Source organism: Tyto alba, unplaced genomic scaffold, assembly GCF_018691265.1.
Source record: "Tyto alba isolate M040663 unplaced genomic scaffold, T.alba_DEE_v4.0 Super-Scaffold_6, whole genome shotgun sequence".
In the NCBI taxonomy this organism is placed as follows: Eukaryota; Metazoa; Chordata; class Aves; order Strigiformes; family Tytonidae; genus Tyto; species Tyto alba.
The window spans coordinates 7,091,111-7,117,384 of NW_024881327.1; the positions used below are offsets into that span (position 1 = coordinate 7,091,111).

The following is a 26,274-nucleotide window of genomic DNA, read 5'->3' on the forward strand; positions in this document are numbered from 1 at the left end:
AGTTTTTTAAAAGCCTTCTCTCCGTGTTTTAGTTCGCAGTATCAAGGCCGTGCTTCAGGTGAGATGTTTAACCAAGCATCAAATTTTCAAGCACGAACCCCACTACCCGAAGGACGACCCCACAAACGCTGTCAGGGTAAGCGGGCACAACGTCTCACCCTCATTTACCAAACCCAGAAGCGCGGCCCCGGAGCAGGGTGACCTCGGCTGCCGGCGGGGGGGGGGTGCGGGGGTGCCCCTGCCCGCGAACCGCCCGCACCTGTTGCGCCGCCATTTGGCCGCCAGAGCGGGGGCAGCGGCGAAGGCCGCCCCGCTCGCCTCCTTCTTCCCCGCCGACAACTTCCCGGGGCGTCAACGCGCCGCGCCAGGTGCCGCCCTCACCGCCGAGGGGGCCGGCGGGCGGGAGCCGGCAGCCCGCGGCCCGAGTTGGCAGCGCGGCCGCTGAGCTGAGCGGCGCGGCGCGGCGCTGAGGCGGGGGGGGTGCGAGGGAAGGTGGTTCTGTGGGAGCGCGGCCCGCCCCGCCGCCCTCCCCCGCCGGCCGCCGGCTGACAGGTGCGCGCTCCTCCGCGGCAGCAGCGGCCCCGCTCGCCCCTGCCTCTCCCGGCCCCTCGGCGTCCCCCGCGCCCTCACCAGCCCCGGCTCCTCCGGCCCCCGCCCGGCACGGCCCCGGATTGTTTAGTCCTTGGGAAGCTGGTCTGGGTCCAGATTTTGCTTTGATCTTTTTTTTTTTTTTTTTTTTAAAAAAAAGGGGAGAAAAAAAAAAAAAAAAAGCCAAAGAAAAACAAAACCTGGAGACACAGAAAAGGGCTCTAGGAAAAAGTTTTGGATGGGATTATGTGGAAACTACCCTGCAATTCTCTGCTGCCAGAGCAGGCTCAGTGCTGCCTTCTCCCCAGCGGCGCAGCCCGCGCCGGGCGCTGCTGAGAGACGCCCGGGCCTCGGTGCCGCGCCGCCAGTGCCTGCTGTGCCGGAGCCCCTCGCCCCGCCGGCCCAATGCTCCTCCTCGGGCTGCTCCTGCTGACATCTGCCCTGGCCGGCCGGAGGCAGGGGGCCGCCGCCGAGTCCGACCTCAGCACCAAGTTCGCCTTCTCCGGCGCCAAGGAGCAGAACGGTAAGGAGCGGGAGCGGGAGCGGCAGCCCCGCCGCCGCCGCGCAGCCCGGGGCAGGGGCAGGGCGGGGGCGGGCGCCCGGCCGGCGCGGAGCTCCCTCGCCTGCGGGGCTGCCGGGCTCCGCGCGGGGTGGTGGACGCGGGTGGGTGGTGGTGGTGAGGGCGGGGGGTGGGGGGGGGAAGCTCCGTGGCCGGGCCGGGGTGAGCGGGGCCGGGCGTTCGCCCGCCGCGCTGAGGGGAGCGCTGTGGGTAAAAGGGCAGCGGTTGGGAGCCCAGCGCCGGCTCGGAGGCTCCTTCCTCTGCGGTCGGAGGTGCAAAATGTGTCGTGTTCCACCCCCCCCCCCCCCCCCCCCCCCAATCCCTCCAAGAAAAAAAAAAAAACAAAAACAAAAAGGCAGCAACGACCCCGCACACCTTTGTACCCTAAGTGCTTAGCTCTGGAGGGGGGGTGTGGGGTTGTATCTGTGCGTGAATGAGTGGTATTTTGTACGGGCTGGAAACGAGCTAATCCTGCATAGGAAATGAGAATTACTTTCAACTTTCAAGTGTACCTGAAATGTTTAGAAAACTCTCAAATGCAAGTTCCCTTGGGCTGGGGCTGCGCAGAGCTGGAGAAAGGCTCCTTTCATACAGCAAGGGCAGCTTCGGGGTGTGTAATTTGCTTAGCCTCTGAACTCCATATGATTTACATTATTCAGATTTTTAAGCGCCTTTCCTCTTGATCTGCTATTATGAAGTCATTTTAAAGAACATTTTACAAACTGAAACGTTATATACTGCATGAAACCCCACTTAGTGTAGAATATCTAAAGTTAAGGTTGTTAGCATACATGCATGGAAACCCTGGTGCTTAATGTATGGGGGGGCGGGGGGGGGGTGTCGGGTGTGCGTGTGCGTGGGGGTGTGTTTGAAAAATTTAGTACTTCGTATGTCAGCTAGAACAAGCTTTCTCCCTAGGCACAAACCAACACAAAAGGCCAAGCTGGGAGCTCTCAAAACTCTCTGAACTGTAATGAAATAAAGCAGAAACGCAGATTCGAGGCTAATTCAATTCTCTCAACTTTGAACTTGGGACTCCCCAGATAAAAGTATTGTACGTCATATCTTTTAATAGAAAGCAAAGTTTCAGAGACCTCTATGAATGGGTAGAATATGCAGCACACTAGTGAGTTGAGCAGGGGGAGATTAATGCTGCTGTGGCCTGCTAATGTGATGATATATGGCACCTGCGGACTGCCGGAGCTGCTGATCAAAGAGCAGCACGGGGATCAATCTCTAATCAGAGCAACTGTGAACGGCCAGGGGAAAGTGATCAAAAGACTCAGAGACCTGGCTGTTCTGACAGGAAACCAATCAGACTTTATGCACAGTACAGGAAATTATCTGCTCTGTGTGAGAAAAGAAATCACTCGCTTTCTACCCCTTCCCGGCTTACCTGGAGTTTAGAGGCTTTAGGGCACCAGTTTGTGACAAAGCAGGCTTGGCACTAATATACTTGTGTCTCATGCTGTTACGCTGCCTTCTGTTAAATTTGCATGGTGGGCGTATGAGGCATATTGACACAGGGAGATACCATTGCTCTGCTTTAACTTTGTCAGTACTGGAAAGAAACCTGCTATGCTGTCAGTCTGCCTCAAGAGGTTTGTTGCAGGGTAACGCAGCGGGGCCCTGAAGGGCCACCAGGGTCCAACAATGGGAGCACCACAGTGTAAAAGGTAGATCATACGGCGTAGAAGGAAAACTGATGTAAATAGGTATAAGTATACGGGACAACACAAACTAGATTCTGTTCGCATGTATCAGAAATGCAGCTGCCTTAGGTCAGGCTTCAACTGGTTTGCAATGCAATTTGGCATGCTCTAAGATACAGTCACTACATCTTAGAACCAATGCAAAGCCAGGAGAAGTTTTTTTTTTTTTTTTTTTTTTTTTTTTTTTTTTTTTAATGAAGTGCCCTGAAACTGTGTATTCTGTGGTAGTTTGTACTCACAACAGTCCAGGTTCTTCTTCTAGCTTGCTTGATTTTTGTTTTCTATTTGTTCAATTGCAAAACTTATTTTAAAAATTAGCACGAGTTCAGGTACAGCTAAGTACCAACCCCTGACTTTTCTTAACTGATTTTAATTATTTGGGGGATCAGTAACACTGGTCAAACCAGTTCTTACTTGATTTAATTAGAGTGATTTTTACACTCTGCTGCAATCATAAGATTGTATAGCTTTTAGCTAGAGGCAGGTTAAAACTCCCTGGAGTATAAGAATGAGATATTGCTGTTCGCATGCCAAATAATCTTTGGTCAGGAGAGGGATATTTTTCACTCACACAGTCTACAAATAAAAATTCTGTCCTCTACTTGTAAAACTGCTAAATGGCCAAGAAGTTTTGCAGTAGAATGGATTACAGTGTTACTCAGCTGCACACGTGGGTGCTGTAGCTATTGCTTCAAGGTGATACTGAAGATGTCTATGAGCAGTTATTAAATCAGTGGGACTACTTGTGTTACAAAGGGTAAGCATGTGCTTAAGGATTTATTTTTTCATAATTGGCAATTATATATTTATTAGCTAAATGATTGTGAACTTCAGAATTACAGTTTAACTCGATTTGTGCACTAAATATAGACATAAGGAGTTCTCTTGTTTCTGCTACATAGTCGGTGTCATTTTAGGTGGCAATTTCATAGTGTAAATATTTCTTTGTAATTGTAAATTAGATATTCTTAGAACACAGTATTTTGCTCCTGCCTCCTAGGAATTAGGTGTGATGGTTGTTGTGGGGCCAGTGTAGCTCCATTGGAAACCACTTAAAACTGCCTCCTTGTTTTTATTGGCCCTGTGTTGTAGTCAGATTTTCTATAAGAACAGGTTTTATTTGTAACTCTGCTTGAGAGTAAGAGTTCTTATGTGATTTCCTTGAAAAATTTATATTTATCTTTAATGTTTTTATTTTATTCAACTGAGTAGATATTCATCTGGAGGATCAAAGAAGTTTATGCAACAATTTTCTGGAAGCTGAAGTAGCTGTAAATGGTGCGTGGAGTGATGGGTTCCATTTATCTGGATGGATTTCATTTCCACAATTCTTTGTCACGTTGAAAAACAGATTATGCTTTGAAGGGTTTTTCACACTTAGGTGGCTTTACTGGTTCTCTTATTTCTGTCTGATGCATTTATTACCATTTTTGCATATTGAAGTAAAGAGTTAAGAAAAACTGATCGCTCAGTTTCTTTTGAGGAACAAAACCCGAATCTCTCACATATTGAATTTGATTACTTGGATGGTTTACTTATTTATTCTTTCTGTTATTGTTCTTGCTACTTTTCCATCTACTTGTGACTGCTGTTTTTATGTTGTATCTTCATCCTGCTTCTGAATTTTCATCAATGTCTGAGGGAGCTGTTGGTGGATAGAGTAATGTGAATGGCTTAATTCTAACGACTTAACTCTGGTGGTCTGAGTGCACCTGCTTACATGATAATATTAGTTTAATCTAGATTTGATTACAGCATGAGATGACAGGAGAATGTAAGTTCTGTTTTCTTGGCTGTCTTAAGACAAGATGTGATAAATGTATAAAGTAATTTTGTTAAGCTATTAGCTGTTATGATTTATATGAGAAATATGAGGAAGTCTTCATAGAAAATAATGTAAAAATTACTGTTGGGTGCAATAAGCTATGAAGGGTATAGCTTATGTGGCATGTACATTTAAAATGTAGTAATGGCTGACTCCAGAAGGCCAAGAAACTGAGGTCAGCTAGCATCTCACCAGACCAAATAGTCAGAAATACTAATTTTCCTGAAGTCAATTTCATGTGTGAATGAAAAGCAGTAAATAGAGTTGCTGAAGTAAATCTTAGAAAACCAAAGCACTTATTTGATTTCTGTCAATCCTACAGCACGGGTAGTGTACTGGTGATGATGTATCTTTTGATAGATCTTAGTCTTTTGTTATTTTTTTTTTCCTTCCCCTCCATGAATAGAAACTCTCAATAGCAAGTTTTACTAATTGATCACTTCATAATGTATTTCTTAAATCTTCTGAAATGGGCAAGGTTTATGTCACTTAAAAAAACCAAAACCAAAACAACCCCACCAACAAACAGGGGACCTTGAGCTAGAGTTTGAGACTTGTGTATCTCAAGCCATCTTTGGGAAAAGTTGGTGGATGCAGCTGGAACTGAGTGAGTAGCTGAAGTGCCAAGAGGGAGCTTCTCTCATCACCTCAGTGTGCTTTTGTCAGTGTTTTTGCTTGAGAGCAGTCATTTGACTGCAAAAATACCTCTTATAAACCAGCATACTTTAAAGGAGTGGGAATCGGTGCCACCTCTGCTGACTCTTGTTGAATTGATGAGTGCAAGTACAGTCTGTTGACTACTGCTGGGTAGCAGAAATTTTCTTCGTTTCGAGAAGATAAGGAAGTATAAAATAAGAACACGTGTCATCTAAAGGGAAACTTGATAACAGTGCAATTTTTCTCAAGTTTCATCTATTTCTGTTTAGTCCAAGACTTGTTTTGAAATGTTTTAAAGCCCTTTTCCTGGAGAGTGAAGAACTGCACCACATCCTCTTTTGACTTTAAGAAAAAGATTGTGGCAAATTAGGGAAGTTCTTCAACACTGAAATAAGTTGCAGTGGAAGAAAGTTTTAAAAACTACTTTTTGTCTTTGTAGTCGACTTCAGGCATATTGTCTGCCATTCAGCAGAGTGCTGCTTGGGACTTCTTAGTCCTGCTGCTTCTCTTGATGTCTTCTGTTAGGTAAAAGTAAGGGTTTTAAAAGCACAGACCATTTGCTACTTGTCCCAAATACGTAGGCATTCCAGCCTTCTTGTATCTTTGTTAACTATCTTGAATGGAATTTAAGGGAGAAACACATAAAATCTTATTTTTGCAGTAACTAGTTCTTATTAGGTTTGCAGATCAAACTGTTTGGGGGGTTTCTAGTTTGTCTTCATCAGACACAGAGTTTTATAATGGAGAAGAAACACTAGGCATACCTTGAGACGCTGACAGCTATACTACCAAAGGGCTTATGTTGAACTTTGTCTTCACATAAACATTATGTCTTTTATATCTTATAACTTTGTCCAAACCCTTTGAATCTAATTATTACATAGTCAACATGTAATAGCAAAGTACTGGTTTGTATCCTACAGCAGTGGTGGTGCATTGTAACAGAGTGGTTTTGGGGGTTTTTCTTGCTGTTGGGTAGTGGATGCTTTTGGTTTTGCTGTGTCTGACAGTTCCCAATTACTAGAAAGAGGACGTGCTGTGCAAGCCCACTTCCCTTAGCTGGAAATGAGACTCTTCAGTTGCTTTATAGATAGCTCTTGGCTTTACCAGAGAGCCATGGCTTTGCTTTTTAGTCACAGAGTATGTGCCACGGAAAATATACTTCCCGGTGTGTAAGCTTCTTGGGGATTGGCCTGTATGTAAATCGTCTTTTAGCAGAAAACTGTGGGACTTAGAAAAAGTTACAGAACAGAAAATGAATAGAGCTAGCATGTAGAAATGCAGTTATTTTAGTAGCACTTAAGTATCTGTATGAGTGTTTATTTGTTTTGGAGTTTCTGAGAAATGAATGGTACATTAAAGCTTAGCCCTGTCATAACCTTTTGGGGAAAATTTTTGCAGCTTGTGTTTGAATGGAAAATGCTTTTATTCAGGTAGGTGAGTGAAAATTCATAATGTGCTATTGTGAAGCTAAAATAGAAGCTTGTGTTTTCTAGAGGCTTCATTAAATTGTAGGATGTTATTTTAAGGTGGCAATGCCAGGAAAATTTATTCGTGGCTCTGTCTGTAGAAATCCTAGCCTTAGGGTTCATCTGTCTTCTGATTTTTCTCTTCTCCACATTCTTCTGTTGAAATTCTATAAACATGTCCCCAGTGTTACATTGGGTTATTTGTGCTCAATTTCGTGATCCTACAACATACTAACCAGTTTTCTTTCATGGGAAGGTACCCTGTCTTACAAAGCATGTGCACAGTAACAGTTCTACACGTTTTCATAACCTAATCATTTTATACAGAATTTGGCCGCCTGGGTGAGACAAGGCAGGACTCTAGGCCCTTATAGAGAAAGTCTTATACACAGACAGTATAAGAACTATTTAAAAATTAATGTAAACGAAAGAGAGCCCAGCTAATTCCTTGGTCTCCCGCAGGCTTTCTGCATTAGGGCTAGCAAGGGCTCACTTTTTTCCGAGTTTCATTAGTTCTGTTCCAAATACTCCATCTTTGTTAAGCATGTTCACCATTTCAGACTTTGACATTCACCATATAGAGGCATGACCATACATTTGCACAAGGCTTGTAGGCTGCTTGGCTTCTTGTTGCTGTGGATTTCCCTGAAGCCCTGCGAGTGTGTGCCACCCCTCAACCCCTGTCAATGGGCTTTTTACCTTTGCTGACTAGACCGTCAGATGAGCTGGCTGCAACTCAAGTTAAAAGAACTCATCAGCCATTTAGTTAAGTCTCTTTAAGATGCTGGATTATTATTTCCCTATGTAGCTGTTCTCATTCAAGTTGGGCTAATTTGAGACTATGCAGGTTAACTCTGCAGTGGAGATGTTCATGGTGCTAATTGCTGCGTTGGTTTTTGTTTTGCTTTGTTTTGTTTTTTATTCTTACTGCCTTTTTTCACATCCAGATGTTTGAGGCTGGGGAAAAAGAATATAAATTAACCTCCCATGTACTGCAGTCCAACACAATATAGGCAGAAACAGCTTTTGCACACAAAATAAGAAAATGTTCAAAGGTTATTTACCATGTAGTGGCATCGTTTTATAGGAGTGAGAATGGGAGAGTTGCAAGGGAGTGACCAGCAACACCTTTTTTCAGTGGCAACGTGCCTTTTTGTGAATTAATCCTCATAAATTATTCATTAATCTTGGGCTTTATGGTAAATTCATTCAAATCATTATAAACACAGTTGTTTTAAGGAGATTCTTCTAGGACAAAGAGCACCTCTGTTCCTCTACTCCCTGAAAACCTACAACACTGAAATTTCTCCTTAATTTTGTTAAAACTGATTATTAGCTGTATTAAAATAGTATGCAGGCATGGCTCAATTTGATCATTGGTGTACTGATTTCTTTACATGAAATGCAATGAATGCACTGATTCTGAATAAAGGCAGGTGAAGGACCTGGCAGTGGCAGGGAGGCCAAGGCTTTCCTCTGATCATACACCTTGCCAACACTATGGCTGGAAGTAGAAATCTTTGTTTTGAATTTTGTAGTACTCTGTTTTCTAGATGAACAGTGGTGTCAGTTGAGTAGGTATCCTCTTATGTTCCTTATGATATTACAGTTCTACTAAAGGAAAATGAGGGAAGTCTTCCAAGCTTTCAGCCAATGTGTGGTGTAGCCAGTGATAACTTTAAGTGCTAGATTTAAACTCCTTTATCAGCTTTATGTGGCTTTTCTTGAAATATTAAGCCTGTCTGTCTCGGAAAAAGCAAAGAATGTCTTGGGAAAAGGAAAAAATGCTGCTTATGTTTCCTGTACATTAATTCCTTTTTGCATTGCTTCTGCTGTAATATTCTTCTGAACTGGCAATAAATTATGTAAGAAGGTGTGTGGGGGGGCAGGAGGTTAGATGCTGTAGTTAATTAAGGAATTGGTCCTGTAATCTGATAAATGGGCTTCAAACTAGGTTCAGGCAGTAAAAGGTAAAGGAGTGGTGCCCTTTTTGTAGTTTTGATATTCTACATCTTTAAACCATTACTCAGTTTGGCACATATCAGCAAAGTTATAATTTTCTGTGAAGGAAAAGTCCAGGTGTAAAATACCAGGGGGTGTCATATTTGAAGAGGAGCTTACACTGGAATAATGGTTTTGGAGACACTCTTCACAGACCTCCTGTGTCAATCCATAGCTGTTAATCTCTCTGTGCCACTTCTTAAGCATCATTTATTTAAAAGTACGTGAAGTGTGAAAATGGATTTGCTGGAAGAGGTACTGATTCATGAAATAATGCATAAGATCACTTGTTTTAATTGTTATTTTTAGCTATAGTCTTTTCCACAGAATTAAGTTGTCCAGTCTTTTATTAAACTGTTATTTGGAGAGCTCCGTTGGATAAGCTGTTGCATGATAGCAACTAGAATGTCTAAGAAGTTTGATTTTATTTTTTTAATTATTTTTTCCCACAGTGTACTTCACTGTCTAACCATCTGACTGCCTTCACCCTTGTTCAAAACAGAGCCACGAGTCCTAGGGGCTCCACGTTCCTCCTTGGATTGACAGGAAACCAGCACTCATTTTATACAATAGTTAAACATTAAAAAAAGACATATGGCGCAGGAAATTCTTTTGCTGTGTGTGAAGGTATGGCATTTCCAAACTGAAAGTGTTGTTCTGACTATTTCACCGGTAGTGGTGAGTTATATGAGGCCACTTCCATCTGCAGAGAGTCTGTTTCACTTGCTTGTGGTTCAGGGGCTCCTTCAAGTGCTCTAAAACAAAATAAAAGGAATGGATGTAATAACTTCTTTATGGAAAAGTCATAAAATGCTACAGGGCCGTGTAAACAAATTGGGTCATTTACAAGATGTTTAAGTGATGGATATTCAGTCCAAATTCAAAGGTGTGGATTAGGTTTTACAGTCATCTTGACTGAATTTTGCCCTCAACAAGACTTTCTTTTTCTGCCAGGAGTGCCTTTGACACTACAGATGACAAATTCTCAGAAACGGTGTTTTCAAACATTTCAGTGCATTTAGAGTAAAGCTGAGAAACAGGAGAACAATTCAGTGGTAGAATTTGTTCTTTTCCTAGGTGAATGAGGGGCCTTTCTTGATCTGCATGGTTCCACTGTAAAGTCCTAGTGGAACTTTGTAGCGTTCCCAGGGAAAATAAACTAAAAGAGTTTCCCTTCTGGATTCGAACATGCCTGAACTAATTACAAGCAACCGTTTTGGCTCTCTGCTCTGTTTGTAGAAATAGGTTTGCGCAGAACAGCAGCGACCGTGATCCAAGTTAAACGGCACTACTCACAGAGACTTATGTCGGATCGAGTTGAGGCATTGAACGCTGTGTGTATGGTGCATCAACTCACCAGAGCCTCGTGACTCATTTCGTCATTTGTCAGAGAGTACTGGAAAAGCAGAATGGAAAAGAGAAGAACTAATACTTTTGCAATTGAAATACATTCTGCAGGGTTACTTATACACTTCAGCGTGAACGTAAGCTTATGTATGGACAATCTTCTGGGTTTTTGGGGAAGGGGTATTGATGTTAGCAACTATGGGGTGCATTCCTTCTCGTGACATGTGGTTGCTCAGCTCTGCTATTACCAACGCAACTTTAAAACTACCTTTCATAACTCTTCATGCACTAAAATCTGCAGATCATTTCAGAATGAGAACAACTTTGCTCAGCAAAACTTTGGAGCTAGTTGTAATTAACTGTACATGGGAGAAGCTACCTATTTAGATGATTAATTCTGTGCCTGTGAAAATAATAGCTATTTGGGAAATGTATATGTGTGGTTATACAGTATTTGAAGAAGTCCTTCAAAAAGTGATTCAGATGAATATTGCCTTGCACAGTGTCAACCGTAAAAGGTTTTTATTTATATTGTTAGCAATTTGTGTTTTAAAAATACAGTTTTGGGAAGTGGTCTACCTTAATATCTCAAGGCTTCAGTGTCTTACTACTTAGTGTGTCTGCTGCTGCACAGGGAGATCCATACCTGCAAATGGTTCTGTTGCTTGTGTAACTATAGTGGACCTGAAAGTGAAGTAAAGCCTCATAATCGAGAGCTAACAAGTAATGGATCCAAAACAAACATGATTTCTAGACAGGGAGACTAAACTGTTGTATATGACCTTATCTAAATGCTGCTTTTTAAAATACGGCTAAGGATTATTGTTGGGGCTGCTTCTTTTATTTTGTGTAATTCATAAAATACCCAGCCCCCTGAAGCACTGCATGTCTATAGTCAGACTAGAGTCTAAAACTTGAAATATTCCAAAAATTTCTGCTGAGCACTCACTATATTTCTCATAGTGCTTGCTGGTATAGGAATTCACAAAATACTTACCTTTAGTGCTAATGTAGCCTTGTAGTTATTCCTTCTGAAGTGGAGATTTAATTTGTGGTGATCAGTATCATTACCATGGAGGGTCTTTGCCTGTAGAGGCTTTAAGCAGTCTTTACATATTCCCATAAGATCCTTTATAAAGATTGACGTAAGATGTTGAGAACAGCCATCTTTTTGGTTTCTTCATTTGGGATCTGTATTTAATACCAGTTCTCAATATCTGCGAGAAGTAGGATGTGTGTGGGGAAGGGGCTGTCCCAGACAGAGTCCAAACAGGACTGACAGAGAGTTTTTGAGCTCATTAATTGTCATCTCAAGAGAGACCATTGAGATCGTTTTCGATCTTACCTCAAGAGTGCCACACCTCAGTGAAGTGAGTGTACCAGTAAAGAGAGCTCTGTTACTTAAATATCTACCTGATCTGCAAAATTATCTTACTGCTTGTGGGGGAAAAGAGGGTTTTGTGTAGTTGTCAAGTAGAAATATGAACATGTTACTAAAGCCCATGCTTGCCTTATCAGTGAGATTCTTAGAAAACTCTGATTGGCCTCATTAGTCAAGATGTGTGTAAAGGTACTGTGTAGAGATAATACCTAATGAAACAGTTGTGATATGCTTCGGTATTGTTACTGTGTTTAACGTAATTACATCACCAAAATTTGGACCTAGTTAGTTCTTTGCATTAGGGAAAGAAACTGATGATGTGCCTGTAGTGTATCTAACACTGTCTGTTAGTTTTATAGGATCTGTAGCTTCTCTTTGAGATTAAGTTTGAGACTCTACAATGTTGTAATTAAGAATACTGTTTCAAGGGTGGATCAATGCCCTTGCATAAAGCTGATTTGTCTTGCTCATTATTGAAAAAAAAAAACAAATCTTGTTAATGGTTCTGATTCATCTGAAGCAGTTTAAAATATCTCGCCGTAGAATGGAGGCTTAGTTTTGTTATGGACAATTTTAACAGCACAGCATTTATTTCTAGCAGCAGTTGTTTAATAGATGGTCTTTAATTACTCAAATATATAGTTATGTGCACTTGGATGCGGTTTATTCTGACCCTTTTATGTATGTGGACACTTAATGTATGTTTGTTCTAATTCTGTTTATTGAGGTATATTCTTGGGCTAGATTGACCTGTTCAAATTGTTTCACTTTCAGGAAGTAGTTGGTAGACTTTATGTTCAGTGTTTGCATTCCAGACGAGAATATGTTCTCTGTAGTTTTTTTAAAAAGCAAGAATCTCTTATTTTGAGTTGGCTTGGGCAAGCAATGGTGAATATTGGAGCTAAAACTATTTTGACTGAATTAAAAGTAGGTTAACAGTATGTTAAATGGGTCCCCAGAGGTTCAATAAATTAAATACTATATAGGCTAAATAATTATCTTGTGTGCGTATATAAAGATCAGCTAATGCTAGGTAACATGACAAATAATATTTACATTTCACTTTCATTTTCTCGGGTTTGGGAAAAAAAGAGTCTTCCCTGCTCTTCTACGTGCCAGCTGTTCTTACATTAATTTAATTCCAGGCAATGGGGGCTGTTGAACATGTGGATCATAGCCCAACATGCAGCTTGGATGTGGCTGATATGCTCTGCAGAGGGATAATGTCTCATCTGTGTGGCTGCAGCTGGTTCATGACATCTGGTTTGGGAATGTGTGTGTGCACCCAGATGTTGCTACTGAATACAGAAGAGGCTATTGATTTTGGAGTCCTGTCACCCCAGCCCATCTTCAGAAGACAACTCGGGAATATCATCTTGTTTTTTTAAGTGAACGGTTTTATAAAAGAGTTGCAACACTTTTTTTTTTTTTTTTTTTTTTTTTTTAAATTATTGCCTCTACTGCATTGTCTTGGCTGGATTAAGACTTCAGGGAAAGCTACAATATAATGATGTTGGGTTTTAGTCACAAGTAGCTGCTTTATCACTTATATTTGCTCCTTTCCAATATAATTTTGCAAGATATTCATTGCTTTGAAGCTTCAAATACATCCTAACAGATATTTTGTGAAGTATTTAATATTTGTGGTAATAGATTTCATGTAGTAAACTCCTGCCCCTGCTTTAGTCAAATCCTTAATGTCAAGGCAGTTCTAAACTTGCTGCTTACTATGATGCAGGTTAGTCTATTACTAGTGATTTATTTTATTTACTGTTACCTTAAGCAAGAATATTTCCTTATAAATAGCATGTTACTAGCTGACTAGCTCCAATTCCTAAACTTCCCCACTAACAGTACTTCAGATAGGTGTAAAAGTTGCGAAGATATATTGAGGAGTTGTTCACTAAGGTACACAAAAAGTTTTCATTCTGTGTGAGGAATTCCACTGAAGTTGAGAAGTGACTGGATCTGGTTACTAGGAAAAATTGCATGATGCATATTTGCAAGATCAAGCTATTGTCACTAAATCAAAGCTTGGAAAAAGGAAACATCTAGCAAGATGATTTCTTTTTTAGACTTTTGATTATGTCTATAAAATGTGAAATTAAGCTCAGCAATTGTATTCATGTTTGCTATGCTAGTTGTGCCTGTCTAGCTATAAAAAGCATTTATTGCATGTGAATTGCTTTCTTATCTGAAAAAAAAAAAAGAAATTAATAATGGTTGATGTGTAATAAAGTTTATTTATGGAAAGTATTATTTGAAAGATAAAAGCTAATCATACTTTTATATTTTGAACGTTATTTTCTTTTATAGTTCTTTTTCATTCAGTGCCTTTCCTAAGCTAAGGAATCTAAGCTGTATGTAGAACAACAGGAATTCTACCCTGTTTACAGTAAAATACTGATGGACAAATATGGAAATTGGTACTGTTGATAAGAATTAAAAAATAATTTGATAAGAACTGTAACAACAAAAAAATACTTCTACCTTTATGCTAAGGGAGAAATGGTCTTTTCCACAGTTCACAGAAATGTTGAGCAATGTTGGATGTATTACAACATAGAGAAGTAGTACATGTTGAGAGGTAACAAAAGAAATGTGAAAAGGAAATCAGTGTTGAAAGCCATCTATAGGAAAAAATAATAAAAATGTTACCAGTGAACCACACTGCATAGAAAGTGTCTTTCTGTGTATCTTTTTTTCTTTCTGTAGTAGAAGGCTGAATAAAAGGGCTCCAGTACAGTAACTCTTCTTTGATGATTACCAAATGTGGTTCATTTTTTTTTTCTTCATATTATTGTGCATGAGTATCTTATTTTGTAAGTCTGCTAGGTAGATATGACCTGATTTTTACATCATGTAAGGGTATTGGAAATGAGGATTTGGAAGATTTTTCACTGTACCAATCAGGACCTGAAGCTGTAAACAGCATCGACTGCAATCTAGTTTTTGTACAAACTGCAATAGAGTTCCTTGGTTTGTCCCACAGCATGACTGGAGCTCTTTTTGAAGTGTTGTTCCTCAAAATATAGTGTATGTGTGGTGTTGGTTGTTTGAACAAGTAGGTCTTTTTTGTCATTCAGCTAAACTTCTGACTTCTGGTAGGCAAGCTGCTGATGTTTCATTATATATGTCCTGAGGTTGGCTTCTTACAAAGCAGTATTGGTAAGTCACTGGCTTTGTATTTATGTTACTAGCCCATAATGATCAACGTGAGTGGAGTTTTACTTTTCCAGAGAAAGACATGAATATTGTGCCATTTTCTCTCTCACTTCACATTTATCAGAGTTCATATCTAAGGAGTGAAGAGAGAAACCAATCCTTTCAGCAGTGATAGTTTTTCACGCTAAAACATTCTTCAGTGTCATGTAAGCATTTATATGTCTGATGAAGTACAGATAAAAGTAGCAGATCCTTAGGCCTTTTATCAATATTGGATTCTCAACATAAGCAATCTCTGTTTTTCTCTGTTTTCTTCTTGTGCACCAAAATCAAAATATCATACAACCTTTCAAATTGGTGATCCTTTGTGTGGCTGGTAAGTGTTGTTTTAAGAGACAGCTTTGTACCAATAATTTTCATTACTTTAAACCAGAGCAAAAGATAATACTGTCAAAAATCAAGATCAGAATATTTAAAAAAGGAAACTTAATGGCAATGGAAAAATCATCTGTCTCTGAAAATTCTCAATATACTTTATTTTCTGGCACATGCTTATCTTGCCACTAGGAACTTGATGCTTAAAGCAAGAGGAGAGAACGTAACAAACTGCACAATGGCACTTTGGTGCCAAGATAGATTCAGTGCAACCAATATTTATTTATTTTTGTTATTCCTGGCACTTTTGGAAAGAATGATTTCATAACGACTGAAATGTTTCTGAGGAGAAACAAGATTGCCACCAAGACTTCTTTCTTTCTTCTTTCCTTCTCTTAACTTTTAATTTTTCGTATGGGTTGAGGAGCTCTGCTTAGAGCTTGTGCTATACTTCATACTGGTAAGCAGTAAATTTTTTTTTCTGTGTGTACTGAAAAAGCCTCAAAATAGGAGGAAGGTAATCTTATGCCCTCTTTCAAGAGTTGTCTTTACAGTTAAGAGAACCTGTGTTTATAAACCATGGGGAGGCAGTCTTCATGGAAATAAATGATTGCTATTTGTAGGGCACAGAGAAGCTCATGAGAAGGTAAATCAAACTAATTTCTTACTGAAAATTTTAACAGTAGTTGTTTCATCAAAGTGAGCATTGACTCTCCGTTGCGTTGGTATCCTGACAGGCACAGTACACTACAGTATTGAGACACGTAGGCAGCCCGCTGGTCTAACTCCCTGCATTATACCTTTAAAAGTGGCTTTTTTCAGAAGCAACAGGAGTATCTAATAGAAAGTTTTAAATTATGATCTCTCAAAAGAAGGGTCAATTTGAGCCTGACTTCCTTTGTGATTGAAAGCTGTCTCCTGGTTGTCATGTACCAACTTACTATCCAAGTCAGTGGGTGGTTTGGTTAAAGAGGGAGTAGTGGAAAACAAGTACATTCCTGTGGTAAGATGATGGCAGAAGGAAAATGAAGTAAAAGAAATGCAAGGGGAACCATTTTGCAGCCGTTGGAAAAACAGTGGGTTTAGTCTTAATGAATACTGCGTTTTTGAGTTGTGTTGGTTTTTTTTTTTTTTTTTTTTTTTTTTGGGGGGGGGGGGGGGGCGGAGCAGGCTTTGTTTTTTGGTTTTTTTTTTTAAATAAACTGAGCCCTAAGGGAAAAGGGTGTGATCCAGACAGTGGTTACAGTGTTGATTTTTGAGTAGAAAGGTCAGCAGCTTGCACCTGCCCAGAAGATTTCAGTCAGAAATAGTTAGATGTGTATTTATGTATGGATGGGGAAAGCAGGAGGAAGAGGAACTTTGCTAATTTTTCTGTCTGTGAACAGCCCTGGAGCCCATGGAATCACCTTTTGCAGAAATAAAAGTTATAATGGTCAACATTAGGCTTTGAGTACGCAGCTAGCATCTGCTTTCTGTCACGTTTAGAGAAGTGCTAGACAGAGGGAATGATCTTGCCTGTAGCTGGAGTGCTCTGATTCAGCTCCTGAAAACTGAACAACAACAAAAAAAAAAACCCCAAGCCAACCAAACAAAACCAAATCAGTTCTCCTCTTCAAGATCACTTAATTACAAAGAACACACCGTAAACATAATGGGATCATTTGCACAAAGGACCAAGCTGTTTATGTTACTGCTTCCTTTTGTAGCAAACAGTAGAGAAACTCTATAGGAATGCTTGTTAAAAAGAATTACAATGATCAGAGCAAAACTAGAACATGGTCTTAATTAAAAAAAAAAACAAACGCATCCAGTCAAATGTTTGCCATCTTTGGCAAATAATTTTGCTTCAGGTCTTTTCCGTGAAAGATACTGATGGTTTTCACCTAGGTAATGTAAATAGGTACTTTCTCCGCAGTGTAGGAGAAGATGCTACTAAGATGCTGTCTTCTGCAGTTCCATAAATACCGTCTTGAAAGAGAAGTGACAGAAGCAAGGCAAAAATAATAATACTATACAAAATTAAAGAATGTCTTTGAGCAAACAAGATCCAACTCAAATAACCTGCTTTTGGTTTCTGACAGTAATGTTTGTGTTTTTTTTTAGGATAGGTGCCCTCATCTTAAAATTCTTGCTGCTCTTGAATTACCTTCTCTTCCAGATCTGAAATCTTCTGTATGTAATTCAGGTTTCATGAATTTTCCTCCTTGATAAAAGAGTACCCAGTTCATTGGTTCTGGGTACATTTTTTTTTTTTTTTTCCTTGCTTCTATAAAGGTCTATTTAGAAATGCCAGTTCAAATAAACAATATTGCATTCAAAGAGACTGTGTCCAGAAAATAACCTTCTAAATAGATTCAGATATCTCATCATCTTTCTTATAGTGAAAAAAAATATTTCTATGTTTTAATTTCTCAGGCTTGATATGATTCTGTTTTCTTTCCATAGCTTTCTCATAAACACAGAAATTACTTAAAGACCTCACTTTAAAATTTTAACATCTTAATGTAACTGCAGAGGGTTACCTAATGATAACAATGCCACCTCCCACAATTGCTTTATAACTCTTTAATGATTTAATATTTGCTTTGTAAGCTGTAGCTGTATATTAGGCTTTAGACACTGTTAACAATTTTCTTGGAAGTACCTGCAGAAATCTTCCAGGATCATGAAGATCTTTTTATTGCTTCCTTGATGCAAAAATATTGCCAGGAATTTCACTTCATGACTGTCTGTCACTGTAACACTTCAGTTATATTTTTTAATATTATGGCATTATTCAGGTAGTAATAAAGCATGAGCAATTGAAAACACAAAGCCTAGCTATTTATCCTGTTCTCTTCTTGCGATTTACTTGAAATTAGGTTTAGCCACTATCTGAGTAGTCTTCCAAAGATATAAAAATGTTAGATGAAGAGGGTTTGGAGGCAGTGTGGTAGTCTTCCATCTGTATTGGTACTGAATGTGATATGATGGTGGTCCTGTAATTGTGGGCATTTTGCTGTTTGTTTTGTTCTGTTTGTTTTTTTTTTTTTTTTTTTTCTCCTACTCATGCTGGAGGGTTGAGATGGTGACTGAGATCACCTATCAGTTGCTGCAGGAATAACACACTGTTTTGACCAAATTCACATCGGAGAATTGCTCTTGGTCCCCATAAATTCCTTCCTTAAACACTTAATTTTCTTGCCCTACAATAATGCCTTTGGTTTAGATCAGCCACTAATTAACTGCTTTTTGAGTTGTTTATCCCCTATTTGGATCTGTAATAACGTAATTTCCATTCTGTTGCCTGTTCTTACACAACTTTGGATATATTTTAGTATTGTTTGGGATCTTTACCTGAAAGATGTGACAAAATGTCTGTTAGTGATGTTTAATTTTTAACTTGTGGAAAGTGCCGGAAGAGAAACTGTAGCAGTTGTGGCACTGGGGTTTGAAAGCAGAGCTGAAATGTTTAAGAAAGGGAAGCAGAACAGACTTGGGCAGACCAATTACAAAGCTCACTCAGACATGACTCTTGCTTACCAAGAAAAATTCAGTTAAGAATTACCAAATTACCTTATAAGCTGGAAAATGTTAAAGTAAAGTAAAACTTAGGGTTAATTAGCTTATTTGCTGAGGAGAATTCAAGAAAAATATTCTTGATTGTACTCAGAAAGAAGTGCTTTGTATTTGAGATGAAACAATTTTATTAAAGGTAGGCAAGGAGAAGTAATTAAAGATATGGAATAATATGTGCATTTTGAATATCATCAATGCTAATGAGGCCAAAAGGAAAAGATAAGGTTAAGTATAATGCTGAGATCTACAGTACTGTAGATTAAAAGCAAGCACTAGTAATGTAGCCTGTGTGCCAAGGCAACTCCCTGAGAAATATCTAGAAGGTAATAGCAGCCCTTCCAGGCCAAATGAAAGGCCTATTTAGCTCAACGTGTTGTGTCTGACAGGACATTAAGGAACGTAATGGTGATTTCCTGAGTTATTTTCCTGCCTTCTAGCATTTTAGTAGTCAGAAATTTTTTTAAGGTGTAGGCAGAAGTTTGGGGTTTGGTAGCCCAATAGCTTTTTGAAACTTTGTAAACTCTTGCTATTTCCAGTATCTAGCGATGAGAAAGTTTAACCATGTAACAGATAGATATCTTCCTTCGGTTGATTCACACACACTGTTGAATCATTTTATTCAATATCATCTAGTTCTTTGGGTTTGTCTGGGATTTTTAGATTTGACCTGCTGTTGTGGAGCCTCACCTGAGAGCTGCTCCAGGCTTTGTATTTACCACATTATTCTCCTGTATGGTGTTTGTGTGCATGTCTATAGTAAATATGTACATATATATGTGTGGGGGTATGGGAGGTATGAATAAAAATGCATATAACGTATATCTTCTGTTATTCCAAGTATCAGAAGTATTGGTAAGCAGTATTTGAAATAGGAGTACACCATGAATTTATACAGTGATAGGGTTTTCTCTGTTTCTCTGTGCTTTTGCTGCAGTTTCTTAATATCCAGGTTTCCCTCTTAGCAGTGTAATCCTCTTCCAGTACGACACACAGCAACTCTGCACATGGGAAAGATGCTGAGAAATTACTTTGTGTTGTGCTCAGATCTGGGAGTGATGCAGTGAGATGAAGCCATAAAGTTCATGGGAGCAAGCCGTTTCCATGTTCCACTTCAAGTATCATTGTTAATATGGGTAAAACATGTTGTCATTCAGGTGGTGACTGTAAAAATGGCAAGCAAACTTTCTTAAGTGCTCTTTCCTGAGCATTAGGTTATGGTGTCAAGTGGTGTTCTGTTTGTTTTGGCCTTGGTTTTCTTTCCATAGACTTTTTTTTTGTGTTTGTAAACCTTCATGTCCAGAATCTACTCCTCCATTAGGCCTCCACCTAAGAGGAGTGGAGACTTTTTCTTCTACTTTATCAGCCTGCAAAAGGAACGGGTCTAGTTACTGACTTTATTCAGTACTGTCATCATCAAGTCACAGTTTTCTGAAAGTGGCATCGAGGCTGTGAAAACTGTGATCCATTTACCATTCATATGAGGTAAGGACACGTACATATCTGGCAGAGGAGTTGCTAGTCTCCCATCCTTTACATTGTCCTCTTTCTGACTTGAATTTTACTTGTAAGAAAGTTAACCAGTGAGTTTCACAGGTAACCCCCATATCTTTGTCTATCTTGTGTATGATAGTGATTGATTTCCCCTCCCCCCTCCTTTTTAAACAGAATATTTTCTAGGGTTTCCTGGTTATTTTTAAAGGGAGAAGGCCATCTCCTTCAGAGTACCAGATGCTTCACCTGACTATATCTGTCTAGTTCCTCCTGAGTCAGCATTTGGATGCCATTCTGCGTTTAGGAATGTGTTTTTTGACTGCAACCAAAATGGAAAATATTTGTTTGTATAAGAGTATATTAAAGAGAGAACTTGTGTACTTCTGATGGCTTCTGTGCTCTGAAGTTCTGGTTATTATGCATACAATAAATAATGCCTACTTAGTTGATAATCCTCATTAACATCATCAGGTAGAGGTGACAAGTTAAGCACTAGGTAGTAGCAACTACTTGTTTTCTGGTAATATTTTAAAAATCTGCTGTTCTAGAGTTAATGTTGATAGTATGGCACTATTATGTTTAAATTGTAGAATTGAAAGTAAGCTTTAAATTTACCCTGGAAAGTTATTTGATAATCATTTTTGTGTTTGAGGTGACTTAGAAGAAATAATTTTCAACATCGTCTCCTATGTTTAAAGGTAGCCTAGCAATTGAACTATTAGCCATCTTTTGTTTTTTATTTAATGGATTGCAAGAGGAGAAATGAATTCTGCAGTCATGCACAGCCTAATGCAAGCTCTGCTGAAATTTTTTCTTTGTCTCCAGTAGTACCAGATGACCCTGTGAAGTAAAGCCTGTAGTGATGCAAGCCTGGTTCTTTGTGGGCAGATTTAACAGCAGGGGCCGGTGTCCCTGAGGATGGTGCCAGCGGTTCTCACCTGTGGAAACCCTTTCAGAGGGAAAAGGTGCTTGCTGTGAGATGTCTTTCTTGGTTGCTGCTGGATCCAGTACCTATCAACTGAGCCTTTATCCCCGGTTTCCTGTCTCTGCCTTAGGGAGGGGCGAAAGGTGTAGAGGAAAGAAAGAAGAGAAATGGATGTTTGGCGCACAAACTGCAAATTACTTATAAATATGATTAATATTTTTCTTTATTTGGAGAATATTATGTGGCTTTATTCACTAAAATAATCAGTCTTTTATGAAAATACAAGCTGAAGTGATACCGTACTAGGTGAAATGTAAGTGAAATCTCAGATCGAGTTGCTAGTACTTCCTTTTCTGGCTTGCTTTCAACTGTGCCTGTGAGCGCAAAGGAATGGCATGTATTTATACATTTGTAAATAAGATCCCACACATTTTCCGCTTGAGAACATGCACTCGGACCTTTTATGGTCAGGAAGGGGTGTTTCCCTCTGTCTGTGAGCTACCCAGAGAACTACACATTTCCAAGTATGCAGTTCAGGAACTTATAGATAATACTTTTTAAACTTGAGTTTAAATAAACAAGTTTGGGGGATTAAAGTAAAAAAAAAGTTATTTTTCTCTTTTTCCAGTGGAAATATACTCTGGAATTAAAAACTCCCCAGGTTTTGATGTCGATGTCCTTGGTAAGCCGAATTGTCTCATTCAGCTTTACTTCTAAAAATAACAATTAGATCAAGCTCTCGTGACTATGTTTCTTCTTTTCAAAATGTCTGTTTATCAAGAGAGATTCAGTTGATAATTTATTAGAATACCCAGAACTCTTTCTGTGTATTCAGTGTCAGTTGATCATAATAGATCAAACATACTCTAGCAATAATACTCTTAGAATAATTGTATTATTTTGTTGTTGTTGTTGTTGTTGGTTTTTTTTTTTTAAGAAAAAACAAAACCAAAACCAAACCAAAACCTCACCTAGATGACATGTGAAAATATTTTGAACATAGTAGTTACTTTCAGGTCTATTATTTCACTTATCAAATAAATATATGATTTAGTTTGACTAATCTCTAACCCCATAAGATGAATACAGAACACTTAAATGTCACTACTGTTGTATTGAGTAATATAGAAGGCACAAATGCAGTAGTTTACTTATGAAGCAGTTTAGCTGCAGAGAGCCTGACAAATCTGGTATCCTTCTTTTATGTCAAATGGTGAACTGTTTTAAGGAAACTGTAGTGTGCAGTACAAAATATGTGTCTGTGGGGTTTGATTTTCCACTAACTATCACTTCTGATCATCAGAGCTTTGAAGACTGCAAATAATCTGAAGCGGGACAATTTGAAACACTTGAAATACCCTACAAGAGCTACAGCTTTTTTAGCTATGAAAAAATGTTTTCAGTACTTATACCATGATGCACACAGTACTCCACTCTGGCTTTTATACTAAGAGGTTTAAAATAGCTTTTCTTTAAATCAGTTTCTTGCTGTCTTCACATTAAGCAGAAAAACTTTAATACTTGCTGAAAAACAAGAATGCCTACATGAAGAAGAATAATCACTCGCTGATTACTAAAAAGGATATGTTTCAAAATTTTCACTTATTTTCCCAAAGATGTGTTTCACTGAAAGATGTGAGACTTGCCATTGAAGTGTTTTTCAATTTCTAGACTTCTTAATTAGGTCAAAATGAAATCACAGCAAGATGAATATTCTAATAACCGTACGTATCATTATAAATGACAAGATTATATTTTGAATTATAGTGATTTTATGCATTTTACATATTCAGTTACAATTCAAGATAAGTTTAAAGTTTTAGAGAAGCTTATTTTTTTCTACTTGGAAAGGATGAATTGTATGTGATAGCCAGTTCCCTTTCACTTAGGCTGCCTTTGGTCATATCATTCTGCAAAGGCAGAATTGGTGCACTCTTCAGTTTAGATCACGAAAGTCTAAATTTGCAGTCGGTGGAGTTGACCGTAGAGGATTTGGCTTAAAATTTTATGGGGGTATGTGTGTTGGTTCTCTGAATCAGTCCGTACAAGTAGGAATTCAGACAAGAATTAAGATTACTTTGCAGATGCTTTTATAATATAGGGAGCTTTCTCTCCAAGGTCATGTTCTTGCATTAACCAATGTTTATGTAATCTTTGAGAATATGTAGTAAAACAATTCTCAAGAATTAGGTAGTACTTGTATTTATTAGTTCTTTCATAGGCAAAACTCTCAAGTTTTGTGGTACTGTAGGTTTTTTTTCCTAATAAAGAATAAAGAATTGGTTGTAAAATTAACTTTTTGGGGTAAACATGTCACAAGGGCTTTATTGAATGGGGGGTGGGGGGTGGGGAAAGGCAGGGAGAGTGCAGAGAAGTGATGATATGAGACACAAGAAGAATGAATTTGCAAAATCTATACTATTGATGCTGTACTTTAAGGTGAACCTTAAGCTGCCACTTGCCCTCCCTTGTTTATGAAGGAGTTGATAACTCACATTCCTGCCTAATTTACATGTGTGTAAGTGTGGAAAGTTTTATGAGTGAGAAGACAGTTATGTGATCATCTCTTGCCTTAAGATGAGCCAAGAAAGTAATTCTTGTTCCAAAGAAGTAAAAATCAGTGGCATAACAGACTTTCTAGGGCACTTTCTCAATTTAGCTCTTTATTACTTTGTGTAGGCCCAGAAATCCCAGTGCCACGAGTTAATTAGTGGCGTAATCCTGCACTTTGCTCAGCCAGAGGCAAGCAAAGCTATTACTTCAGTGGAAATAAGTGAGCAGGATTAAAACAGAGAAAATTGGGCCTCAAGGGTATCAAGTGTATTCTTAGAACCCAATTGTTGTCACTTAATGTGTTTAATTATCTCTTAATTCACAGGGCATGCTATGTGCAATTATATGGAGCTACAAATAACTAATCTGCAAATTTTTGAGTTAAAGCTGCCTTTTTGTTGATGTTAGCCTAAAATATGTCTTCTATGAAGTCTCGCTCTACAAACCAGGACACCATTTTGCTATTTTCATTTTTTCTGTAGTTTTTGTTTCTCATGCCTCCTCATATCAGGCTCATTACCTTTTGTACTGTTTTTCCATTTCGAACTTTTTACAATTGTTATTGGTAACCCATTCTCTTCTGTGTAATTTTGTAGTTAATGTTGTTAATGTAGTTAATGGTGTTGCTGAGGGCAGGAAGATGACCCAGGTGACTTCTCAAAGGTCTTATTGATCTCTCTTTCCTGTGATTAAACTTGTGCATATTAAACTTGCTTCCCAGTTAGCCATACACGGTATCAATGAGCTAATTATTTTTTTAGGTGAGAATCACATCCATGACTGATGAGATAGGAGGTGATTTTCCTGTGTTAGATATAGTGAGCACTTTGATCCTGACCAGGAAGCTCTTCAGAGAGACTCTGCTAAAAGTTCAGCTGCTGCTCAGGTGCTTTGTGAGATCAGGGTCAAAGTGTCGAGTGCCTGATGGGTTCAGATCTATTTCTTCTGATGCAGTGAATAGCGATGCTTAATAATAAAATGTTTCGAAAGAGAAACATGTGCATTATACCCACATAGTCAAATACATCACAAATAGAGGCTACAGAGTAGTAATTTGAATTGACTACCTGTGCAGAGTATCGGATTGCTTATTCAACTGGAGGGCACTGTTGATTTTTGCATCTTATCTGTGCTTTTTACGTCTCTGTGCCTGTAACATCAGTTGTTGCTCTGAACCACACAAAAGTGTGTTTGGCTACTTAAAGGCCGCCTCTTGCTTTGATTGACAATGAAGCAGATGGCATCCTCTATTACCACTGAAGCTGAAAACATGGTATATGGAGAAGAAAGGAACAAAACTCTGCAGTTGTGGAATCATCAATGAAAAAGCTCTAAAGACAAAACCTTTCTGTGATTCAAAGCCTTGTTAAAAATTCCAGTGGCTCTTTCCAACCTAAGCTGATAGAAAGCCTGTATTTGTAAGCCTGGGATATTTGTAGGATCTGTGGCTGTGGTGGCACTAGAGGGTTAAAGTTCAGTCTTTATTTTCAGATCTCTTTAATGACCTGCTGCTTTAAAGGTAGTTTTTATGTTCCATGGTGGCTGTTTTCTACCTGAAATTAGGAGAGGAATAATTCTCAGCTGTCAGAACCCTGAAATTGTTTGCACCATCAGAAAAGCTTAATGCACTTTTTGTGATGGCCATGTGTGCAATTTTATTGTTCTTTCCAACACCAATGTGATTGGCTTTTTAATACAGCTTCAGGATAGCCTTAACAGTCTTTTTATTGTCATTGTGGTTAGTTATCAGAAGTCTTGCATTTGAGTGAGGAGAAGGTAATCCAAAACCTTCCTTAATAACAGGAAATATTTGCCATTTCACCTCCAATACAAAAGAATTCATGTTTGCTGAAAGGCTGGGTCCTTCTAAAGGTCAGAACTGTGGAGCTGTTCCATCCTTTGCTTTCACAACTCCTTTCAGTTTTGTCTGTTTAGAGTCAGCCTTTCTTGCATTCCCAGCAGACAGTGATTGGTTTTGTTTTCTGGGGTGTGGGTGGGATTTTTTTGGTGTGTTTGGGTGTTTTAATAGGATACAGAAAAATAGCATGAAAATAGGATTTCGAAGCTTTTGGACAGGAAAATTGAAGTACTGTTTTTAAACTGATGAGGTGGGGAATGTGACACTGAGTTCGGGTATTAGTAGGTTAGACTCAACTAAAGTGGATTTTATTGCCAATTTTATATTTGTAATAGTATCCTCAGTTACTGCTCAAGTTCAGGGCTAAAGTTATTAATTTATTAAAGTTGTAATGTAACAAGAATATTTTTGAACTGACATAACTCAAAGTTGAAGTAATTGATGGAGGTATTTTCTTTGTCTTTCTTTGTTGAAGTGCATACAGTGCACAGAATGGGCATGAGGACAGTTGAGGTTTTGCTGTATTTAAGGCATTTGACTTTGGTTTGGAAGACTACTACAATCTCTAGCTTTCTCAGGGGTTTTTTCCTGTGATTCTGGGCTGGGTACTTATGTGCATTTTTGAGGGTCACCTTCACCATCATAAAGTAACTGTCCTGTGTTTGCCTGCTGAGACATGATCTGACCCTGGGAAGAGCCCACATCTCTTGATACTCTTCTTAGTATTGCTGACTACCTAAAAAGCTCAGCTCTTGTGTATATCCAGAAATACTCCACGCCTGGCAAACTGAGGTGATGCTTTGTCATCAC

The 26,274-nt window shown here is 39.1% G+C and overlaps 1 protein-coding gene across 1 annotated transcript in view; it reads left to right on the top strand.

Annotated features, from left to right (window-relative positions):
- The first annotated feature begins 379 nt into the window (after positions 1–379).
- The window catches only part of PDGFC (platelet derived growth factor C), a 136,583-nt gene continuing 110,688 nt past the window's right edge, over positions 380–26,274 (top strand). The window contains exon 1 of the mRNA XM_033007279.2: positions 380–1,111. Within this exon, the coding sequence (XP_032863170.2) occupies positions 994–1,111 (118 nt within the window). The 5' untranslated portion in view covers positions 380–993. The remainder of the gene's footprint in view (positions 1,112–26,274) is intronic.